We start from the raw sequence: 10,327 nt of genomic DNA on the forward strand, positions 1-10,327 counted from the left end.
ATGCTTCACTAATTAAGTTTATTTTGATAAAGACAAAGAGGATAGCGCGCTTCTTACACCACCACTTCCTAATGATAAAGGGTCCTTTCCACAAATCAAATAGACTGCCAGAAGGGCCTCAAAACAAAGCCCAAGCAAGCCCATTAAGTAGTGGCCCAATAATGCCAACATATAATTATTTAAAAAACAACCGTTAAAACTTAGAATTTACAGTCGATGAAAAAGAAGTGGGCAACCGTTACCCTTAAAGTAGGCAGACAACTCAGCTCTCATTCTCCATCTCTCTCTACCTCTCTCTATCTCTCTCTTTCCCATTCTCTCCATCTCTCTCTATCTCTCTCTATATCTCTATTTCTCTCTCTTCCCCATTCAACTATTTGTCGAGCTCTGACTTAGGGTGCCGGTGGCGGAGCTGACAACACTACGCAGCATTGCACAGTGGTGGGGATCTTCGGGCCTACCCCTTCGTCCTGGCAGATCTGATCGCAATGCGTTCAATCTCTGGATCCCGTGCTTGATTCGCGTCCATTATTTCTCTTGTTGACGCCGGCGAGGTTCTCGACGATGATCACTAGGTGGGGTGACGTTTTTCCCTTCGTTTGATCGGTTATCATGCCCAAAATTTGATGCCTTCTGTGTTAGTTTTCGCCGGATGGATTGGGAGTCGTAGATCTGTGAGAGTTTCCTTCAGATCTGCGCTCTCCCGCGTGATTCGTGGGTGTTGGGTTTTATCGGCCTGAAGGGTCTTTTTGAGATGGGTCGGTGCGTTTTCGATTGTGGGTCTGATTTGGACTGCTGTTGGCTGGTTGCATCTGGACCCCTGAAAATATGTCCTCGTTGACTGAATGGAAATGATCAGTTTTATCTGGGTTTTGTTGGTTGTTTGCATTTCTGTTTGATTGAATAGAGATATTCCTCAAGAAAATATTGAACGAATCTCATCGAGTGCACATTCTAATACGATTCTTCTCTTTGTCGAATTGTAGTGAAGGTTGGGGCCTAAATTTCACCACATCCCAATCCTTTGCGCCTTTTCTGTACACTTTTGTTCCTAGCCGTTTTTCTCATAATTTTTTTACCATATATTCGGTGCAGTATTGCCTTCCCACTCTACAAACATCACACCATGTGTGATATTTCGTTGGCGTCTGTGATCCCAGTACCTTCTTATCATATTTTCTATAATGCTCACGAGTTGTGCTATATCTGGACCTCGTGGGCTGCCAAGCTTATCTTGGGGCTCTACTTATGCTATGCTTGGATGTTCGTTGGGAAATTATTTTGGTGCCTGAGCTCTTCCCTAGTCAACCAATCACATACTTTTATTGCCTCAAAACCTATTTAGTGTGATTGGTTCACGTGAATATGAGATTCGTAAGTTGTTTGAACATTATGGCACTCTGGTTATTTCCTTTATAATTATAATATGTATAATGACATTATTCAATATAATTTTATTTTAGCTTTCAATATTTATTATGTGGCCAAAGTTAATAATATTGTAATCAACTAACTGAACTACTTTCTTGTCATTTCTCCTATAACGTCCTCTCTGTTTTCTAAGTTGTTGAACCTCAATAACTTTGAGGTCTTTCTCGATAGTTTCTGGAGAAAGCAGAGCAACTGTTTTCCCACATTCATTTTTTTCATTAATTGATATAAAGAAACTAGTGTTGATTTGTGGCTAGGGCCAGTAATTTTGACGAAACTTATATAAGTATTTGTAGTTGATCAAGAAAATCCAATATCCCATACGAGACACCATGACGTAGCTTCCACGATCACGTCTGAGGATAATGAATCATGAATCAGGAGATAAGTTATCAGAACAGGAAATAGGATGGATAAAGATGAAGAACAATGTCGCATCGGCTGTCTTTCCCCTGTCGATCTGAAAGATCTCCTTTGCTCCAGACAATCCGGTAGTTCAAATCTTGATCTTATATCAGAATGGACTCCCTTTTTTACAGAGTCACTTCTCGTCTAGGTGCGCCTGGCTCTGTTCTCATGCATTCTCAGACAAGTCCAAGGGAGGGTATTATCACTTAAAAACCTGGTGCTTGCGCTGTTGCAACTGGGGGTACTTTTCAAGGTTGAAAAGTATCATTATAGTGTTCAATGATTCCTCTGATTGTCTGTATAAATGCTACAATTATAATGCCATTTGATGTGTATTCTTGTTAGACCTGTTTCGAACTCAAAGATTTTGTCTTGGTTTGTTACCTTCTCCGTGAATCTTGTCTCTTTGTTCGCTAGAGCTATGGTTTCATTTATTCTCATCTTCCCATTGCTGAAAATTAATCTCCTGGCTAATTTCTCCCCATTGTCCTGGAAGATTCATGCAGATAATAGCACAGTCTTCCTGGTATGAACCCTTCTTCCGCCAGCACTCGGGCTGGAGGATGCTTTACAATTGCACTCGGAAGTCGGCGTTTATGTGGTCAGCCTTGTCACTTTTTCCCTTCAAACCTTTGAAACTTTTAGCTTCTTCTTCTTCCAAATGCCAACGCAAGATAAAAGAACTTGCCTTATCCCTGTTGAAATATTTTCTTGGGCATGTTTTTATTGATGCTGACCTATATTTCGGAGCTGAAACCTACATTCACTCTCTTAACTCTGGCGTTAATGCTCTGTAGTAATCTGTCCTTTAGTATCTTTCATTTCACTCGAATTTCCAATGTTTTATGGATTCCTTTTCTTAACCAAGTGGAGCTTTGTTTTAGACCTGTAGACAGCGGAGAGTTTTAGTGACGAGATGTCAAATTCACGCATCCTCGAGCCCCTGGATCTGTCCACTTCCCCATCAATATCTCGCTCATCTTCGATCCCTTCTAGGTAACTTCACATTGTACTATTTTCTCTGTCTGAATTTTCCTTTTTCCGAGAGTGTCAGCTACTTATATCATTTTTCTCTCTCTACTGTCAGAGAATCCCATGAAACTGCGACAATGGAGGAGGATCATGAAAGCACTATGGCTACTGTTGCCCATTTTGTGGAACAGCTCCATGGAAATATGTCCTCACCAAACGATAAGGAACTAGTGACAACTAATCTTCTGGCTGTCATCAAAGAAAAGAAAGATGCACGGGTCTTGATTGGCTCCCACTCTCAAGCCATGCCACTCTTCATCTCTGTGCTAAGGACCGGAACGACCTCTGCTAGAGTAAACGTTGCTGCAACACTGAGTGCCCTCTGCAGGGAGGATGACTTGCGCGTGAAGGTTCTCCTTGGTGGGTGCATTCCTCCCTTACTATCTCTATTGAAGTCGGAGTCCTTGGATGCAAGAAAGGCCGCAGCTGAGGCCATCTATGAAGTCTCTTCTGGTGGTTTATCTGAAGATCATGTCGGGATGAAAATACTTTTGACAGAAGGCGTCGTTCCAACCCTGTGGGATCAGCTCAACCCCAGAATGAAGCAGGACAAAGTGGTCGAGGGGTTTGTCACTGGGGCGCTGAGGAATCTATGTGGAGAAAAAGACGGGTACTGGAATGCCACCCTAGAAGCTGGAGGCGTGGAGATCATCACTGGCCTTCTCTCCTCCGGCAACAGCTTCTCTCAGTCCAACGCGGCTTCCCTCCTTGCACGCTTAGTCCTGGCCTTTGATGACAGCGTCTCCAATGTGGTCAATGCAGGCACTGTGGGGGTGCTTCTGCATCTTCTGTCCCGCGAAAATGATGTCTCAGTCCGTGCCAGTGCTGCGGATGCTCTAGAGGCCCTATCATCTAAATCTTCCACGGCGAAGAAGGCCATGGTGGATGCAAATGGATTACCGGCGCTTATTGGGGCTGTCGTTGCACCTTCCAAGGAATGCATGCAAGGGGAGGCCTGCCATGAAATGCAACGTCATGCTGTCCGGGCTCTGGGCAACATATGCGGCGGAATGTCCTCTCTGGTGTCATACCTGGGAGAGCTTTCATGTTCACCTCATCTGACAGCTTCTGTGGCAGACATTGTTGGAGCTCTGGCTTATTCCCTGATGGTCTTTGATGAAGAAGAGCAACCCGATGTCACTCTTGTGGAGGAGATTCTGATCCAGCTATTGAAGCCCGGGGACAGTAGGCTGGTGCATGATCGTGTGCTAGAGGCCCTGGCCAGCCTCTACGGGAACAATATCTTCTCCCAAAGGCTCCAGCACGCTGATGCCAAGAGGATGCTTATTGGGCTGATAACCATGGCCTCTGGTGATGTGCATGAGCACCTCATCCAATCACTGACAAGACTGTGCAGCGACAATGTGGGTATCTGGGCGTCCATAGGGAGAAGAGAAGGGATTCAAATGCTTATATCCTTGCTTGGCCTGTCTGGGGAGCAGCTCCAGGAGTACACTGTGGCCTTGCTGGCGATCTTAACTAATCAGGTGGACGAGTGCAAATGGGCTATCACGGCTGCTGGAGGGATCCCTCCTCTGGTGCAGCTCTTGGAGACAGGTTCTTCAAGGGCAAGGGAAGATGCGGCTAATGTGCTGTGGAACTTGTGCTGTTACAGTGACGATATTCGGGCCTGTGTGGAGAGTGCAGGGGCGGTCTCTGCTTTGCTGTGGCTGCTAAAAAGTGGCGGCCAAAAGGGCCAGGAAGCTTCTTCTAAGGCTCTGAAGAAGCTCATCCGAGAGGCCGATTCTGCTACGATCAACCAGCTGCTGGCGCTGCTTTTGGGCGATTCTCCCACGTCCAAGTCTCACATCATTTCGGTCCTTGGTCATGTTCTTATGATGGCTTCTCATGCCGACCTGGTGCAGCGGGGCTCTCCCGCAAACCGAGGGCTAAAATCATTGGTGGAGGTTGTCAACACATCAAATGAGGAAACCCAGGAGTGTGTTGCTTCGGTGCTGGCAGATTTGTTCAGTACAAGGCAGGATATATGTGACAGCCTTGCCACCGATGAAATTGTCCACCCGTGCATGAAGCTCCTGACCAGCAAAACCCAGGTGATCGCCACCCAGTCGGCCAGGGCCCTTGGGGCCCTTTCCAGGCCCACAAAGACAAAGCAATCCCTCAAGGTCTCTTACATAGCTGGAGGAGATGTCCAACCCCTGATCAACCTGGCAAAGACCTCCTCTATCGATGCCGCAGAGACGGCAGTTGCAGCGCTAGCAAATCTCCTGTCAGACCCTCAGATTGCTCGGGAGGCCCTTGCTGAGGATGTTGTCCCTGCATTGACCAGAGTTCTGAGCGAGGGCTCCACGGAAGGAAAAATGAATGCATCCCGGGCTCTTCATCACCTTCTGAACCAGTACCCAATCGGGGACGTTCTGGTGGAGAGCTCAAGGTGCAGGTTTGTGGTTCTCTCGTTAGTTGAGTCCCTGGCCTCTATGGATCTGGAAGGGGCTGAGCAGTCCGACCCCCTTGATCTGCTTTCATTGCTCATCAGAACTAAGCAAAATGCCTGCTTCGCATATGCTCCTTGGTCTGCCATTGCTGAAGCTCCTGCTAGCCTAGACCCTCTGACACAGTGCTTAGCTGTCGGGCTGCCACCAGTGCAAGACAAGGTCGTTGAAATTCTCTCTCGGCTCTGCCTCGAGCAACCGGTGCTTCTGGGTGATCTCATGATCGGTAAAGCTGGGTGCGTTTCCTCTCTTGCGGAGAGGGTGATGAGCTCAGCATCACTTGAGGTCAGGGCTGGTGCGACTGCTATCCTCATCTGTGTCGCCAGAGAACATAGGCAGCTCATGTTGGATGCACTGGAGGAGTCAGGCTTGTTAAGCCCACTGGTTTTTTCTCTCACTGACATGATAAAACAACCTCCTTCCTCTAATATTTTAACGAGAACCTCATCTGGGAGCTTCATGGAGAAGAGTTACCAGGATGCTGGTGAGCCGGAGGCGTCTGACCCCGCCGCAGTTTTGGGAGGAACTGTTGCCCTCTGGTTGCTGTGTTTAATCTCCTCTTCCCATGAGAGGAGTAAACACACTATTGTGGAGGCTGGTGGGCTCGACGTTCTCTGTGACAGGCTATCTACCCTCTCTCCTGATCTTCAGGTAATAAATTATTGCTAAAGCTTTCCTCAATTCTCTCTTAAAAAATTCACCCATTTTCTTTTTCTTGAAGGGCGAGTCTGAATCAGGAGAACCATGGGTCATGGCTGTACTCTTGGCCATACTGTTCCGGGATACAGATGTCGGGCTGTTTCCGGCGACCATGAGAATCATACCCTCACTGTCTCTCCTGCTGCGGTCTGAAGAGGTGCTCCGCCGGTACTTCGCGGCTCAGGCGATGGCCAGCCTTGTTTCTATGGGTGACCGAGGAATCCACCTTGCTGTTGCCAACTCTGGTGCTGTGGCAGCTCTAATAGCTCTCGTTGGCCACATGGACCTGGATGCTCCCAACCTTGTAGCCCTGTCTGAGGAGCTCTCTCTGCTGCAGCGTCCTGATCAGGTCATCCTCCAACGGCTTTTCCAGATAGAGGACGTACGAACTGGGGCCACGGCCCGCAAGTCTATACCAGTTCTTGTCGATCTTCTCCGGCCAATGCCTGAGAGGCCTGGAGCCCCATCGGTTGCGGTTCAGCTCCTCACCCAGTTGTCAGAGGGTGGCGATGCAAACAAGCTAGCCATGGCGGAAGCAGGGGCACTGGAAGCTCTGACCAAGTACCTCTCTCTGAGCCCCCAAGACTCCACCGAGGCCGCCGCAACAGATCTCCTTCGGATCTTGTTCACCCACCCCGATCTTCCCCGTCACGAGGCAGCCTTCAGTTCAGTGAACCAGCTGGTTGCTGTTCTTCGCTTGGGTTCCCGAAATGCCAGGTTCAGTGCTGCCAGGGCCCTGCATGAGCTCTTTGACGCGGAGATTATCAGGGACTCAGAGGCGGCACGGCAGGCACTACAGCCACTGGTTGACGTCCTGAACAGCGGCACAGAACGGGAGCAGGAGGCGGCCCTGGTAGCCCTAATCAAGCTCACCGACGGCAACCTTTCCCGGGCCTACATGCTCAGCGATGTGGATGGGGATCCTCTCTGCAGTCTGCACAAGATTCTGGTTGCGGCTCCCTCGCCTGAGCTGAAGAAGCATGCGTCTGATTTTTGTTACATCCTGTTTGGGAACCCGAGCTTCCTGGCGCAGCCAATGGCCACTGAGTGCGTGCAGCCTCTGATCACACTCATGGCCTCGGAGGAGACAGCGGCAGTCGAGTCAGCTGCCCAAGCCCTGGAGAGGCTGCTTGGGGAGGAGCACCATGCGGAGATGGCTGCCAGTCTAGACGTGATTGATCTGCTGGTGGGGCTGGTCTCATCCACCAACTACCGGCTCTCCGAGGCTTGTGTCCGGTCCCTTATCAAGCTTGGCAAGGACCGGCCCAGTTGCAAGCTCGCCATGGTGGAGGGCGGGATCATTGACCAGGCTCTGGACATGCTCTCTGATGCTCCTGGATCCTTGTGCTCGCAGATTGTGGAGCTGCTGCTCATACTAACGAACAACAGCAGCATTGCCCGAAGCTCTGCGGCAGCGCAGATGGTGGAGCCTCTGTTTCTCCTCCTCCACCGCTCAGATATCACCATGCTGGGTCAGCAGAGTGCGCTGCAGGCACTGGTGAATATCCTGGAGAAGCCCCAGAGCCTGGCAGTCTTGAAGCTGACCCCAAGCGAGGTCATTGAGCCACTCATCTCCTTTCTGGAGTCACCTTCACAGGCAATCCAGCAGCTTGGGACAGAGCTACTCTCCCACCTCCTGGCGCAGGAGCACTTCCAGCAGGACATCACCACGAAGAATGCGGTCGTGCCACTGGTTCAGTTGGCAGGGATTGGCATCCTGAGCCTGCAGCAGACTGCAGTGAGGGCACTGGAGAGCATTTCTGTAACCTGGCCTGAGGCTGTGGCAGAGGCTGGCGGGCTGTTTGAGATCTCTAAGGTCATTGTTCAGTCTGACCCTCTACCGTCACATGCCCTGTGGGAATCTGCAGCCCTTGTCCTCTGCAATGTTCTCCGCTGCAACCCCGGGCTCCATTACAAGGTCCCCCTGGCAGTCCTGGTGCGGCTGCTACAGTCTACCAACGAGTCCACTGCAGCGGTGGCACTCACTGCCCTCATTGCCCAGGAAAGAGGTGATGCTGCTGCGGCCCCACTCATGGCACAGCATGGCGCTATAGCTGCCCTGCTGGAGCTGCTTCAGTCGCATCAGTGTGAGGAGGCCTCTGCCACCCTACTCGAGGTGCTGCTCAACAATGTCCGGGTCCGGGAGATGAAGGCCGCCAAACATGCGATTGCGCCACTGGCTCAGTACCTGCTGGATCCACTTTCCAGGTCGCCGCCAGCAAGGCTACTTGCGGCATTGGCCCTGGGAGACCTCTTCCAAAATGAGAGCCTTGCCCGAGCAGGAGATGCTGTTTCTGCTTGCCGGGCACTGGTGAGCTTGCTCGAGGACCAGCCCACTGAGGACATGAAGACAGTTGCTGTGTGCGCATTGCAGAACTTGGTGGTTCGCAGCCGGACAAACCGCCGCGCTGTCGCTGAGGCAGGAGGAATCCTTGTCATTCAGGAGCTCCTACTTTCCCCCAACCCTGATGTCGCTGCGCAGGCCGCGCTTCTCATCAAGTTCCTCTTCTCCAATCACACCCTTCAGGAATACGTATCCAATGAGCTCATCAGATCCCTGACAGGTACTCAGCTCTCTTGCTCTGCTTGTTTGGGCTTGTGTTTGCAGATGGCCTCCCCTCTTTCTTGCTCTGGTTGTTTGTGCTTGTGTTTGAAGAATGGTTTGTCATCTGTGTGGCAGCGGCGCTTGAGAAAGAGTTGTGGTCAACGGCGACAATCAATGAGGAGGTACTGAGGACGATCCAGGTGATATTCGCCAACTTCAAGAAGCTACGAATGTCAGAGGCGGCGACCCTTTGTATACCGCACCTTGTGGGGGCACTGAAGGCAGGCAGCGAGGCTGCACAGGAGTCGGCGCTGGATACACTGTGTCTACTCAAGGACTCATGGTCAGAGATGAATGTGGACATTGCCAAGGCCCAGGCTCTTGTTGCCGCCGAGGCCATTCCAATCCTTCAGCTCCTTGTCAAGACCTGCCCTCCCAGCTTCCATGAGAGAGCCGACGCCCTGCTCCATTGCCTGCCCGGTTGCCTCACTGTCACCATCAAGCGTGGCACGAATCTCAAGCAGACTATGGGCAGCACCAACGCCTTCTGCCGCTTGACTATTGGCAATTCGCCTCCCAAGCAGACCAAGGTAACCAAATCCCATCCTTCCCCCTCCCACACCCTTCTATCATCTTCTTTTTTCCACTCTTCATTTTTTTCTTCCTTTTTTATCTCTTGCTTTTTTAATGATATTTTCCCGTTTTATTTTCTTCTCTTCTTTTCCCTTTCTTGTTTTCCCTTCTTTTTTTTTTGCTTCTTTTTCTTTCAATTTTTTCCCTTCCTCTGAACCCTTTTTTTTTCCCGTGCAGGTAGTGCCACACAGTAGCTCCCCCGAGTGGAAGGAAGGGTTCACCTGGGCATTTGACGTCCCACCTAAAGGACAGAAGCTGTTCATCCTTTGCAAGAGCAAGAACACCTTTGGAAAGGTATGTCACAGATTTGGTTGCAGTCTTCTTCTTCGCCATCTTACTTGGATTCTGTGTCTTCTGGTCACTACAGAGCACGCTGGGGAGAGTGACGATTCAGATTGATAAGGTGGTGAGTGAGGGCGTGTACAGTGGCTTATTCAGCCTCAACCACGATGGCAACCGGGATGGTTCGGCCAGAACTCTCGAGATCGAGATCGTCTGGTCCAACAGGACATCTGTTGACGGATTCTGAACATCTAATCAATCATCTCTGCAGCTTGTACAGCGTAGCCGGCGCAATCTTGCGAGATTTTACAGCACCTGATTTGTGATGAGGTTTGATTCGTGCCTCTCCACAGTTAAAGCTTTATATTTTTCCTTCAACTCTGATTTGTGGTCTCTATTTTCGTTATATCCTGTGGAGATCTCAGAGATCAGATGCATCTTTTGGTTGATGTGAATCTGGTTTAAAAAACTATCGTACGGATTGAAATATATGAACAACAAAATGCACTTCTCGACTACAGATCATCTTGTCAAAAAGGGGTTATTGACTCAAGCTCAGGCACGATATTAGGCAGGAAAAAGGGAGTTATGAAGTTGAGATCTTCGAGTCAGATCCCAAAACTGGATACTAGATCAGTTGATTCCATGAAATTGATGCCCGCAAAAATTACTTGAACCACTTTCACGACTTCACTCAATTTTTTTGACGAAAAATGATTGCATTCAATTATAATTACATCTGGCAGACTGTCCATCTAGAAATTGTAAAATGAACCAGCATAATCTACTGTCCATTTTTTATTTTAACCATCTTTTATATGCCTTCCAAATATCGTACTTTGGT

The 10,327-nt window shown here is 49.5% G+C and overlaps 1 protein-coding gene across 4 annotated transcripts; it reads left to right on the forward strand.

Annotated features, from left to right (window-relative positions):
* The first annotated feature begins 285 nt into the window (after positions 1 to 285).
* Positions 286 to 10,001, forward strand: LOC144715047 (CELLULOSE SYNTHASE INTERACTIVE 3). Of its 4 annotated transcripts, none has more exons than XM_078589897.1 (8): positions 286 to 575; positions 2,336 to 2,440; positions 2,724 to 2,835; positions 2,927 to 5,975; positions 6,046 to 8,587; positions 8,704 to 9,158; positions 9,379 to 9,495; positions 9,569 to 10,001. In XM_078589897.1, the coding sequence occupies exons 3-8, from the start codon at positions 2,756 to 2,758 to the stop codon at positions 9,728 to 9,730; spliced, it is 6,405 nt and encodes a 2,134-aa protein (XP_078446023.1). In that variant the 5' UTR covers positions 286 to 575; positions 2,336 to 2,440; positions 2,724 to 2,755; the 3' UTR covers positions 9,731 to 10,001. The 4 variants fall into 4 exon arrangements, with proteins under 4 accessions (XP_078446023.1, XP_078446025.1, XP_078446024.1 ...); XM_078589899.1 differs by having other exon boundaries at positions 2,732 to 2,835; XM_078589898.1 differs by having other exon boundaries at positions 2,346 to 2,440.
* The last annotated feature ends 326 nt before the right edge of the window (positions 10,002 to 10,327 follow it).

The sequence above is a fragment of the Wolffia australiana genome, chromosome 18, assembly GCF_029677425.1.
Source record: "Wolffia australiana isolate 7733 chromosome 18, ASM2967742v1".
Taxonomy (NCBI): Eukaryota; Viridiplantae; Streptophyta; class Magnoliopsida; order Alismatales; family Araceae; genus Wolffia; species Wolffia australiana.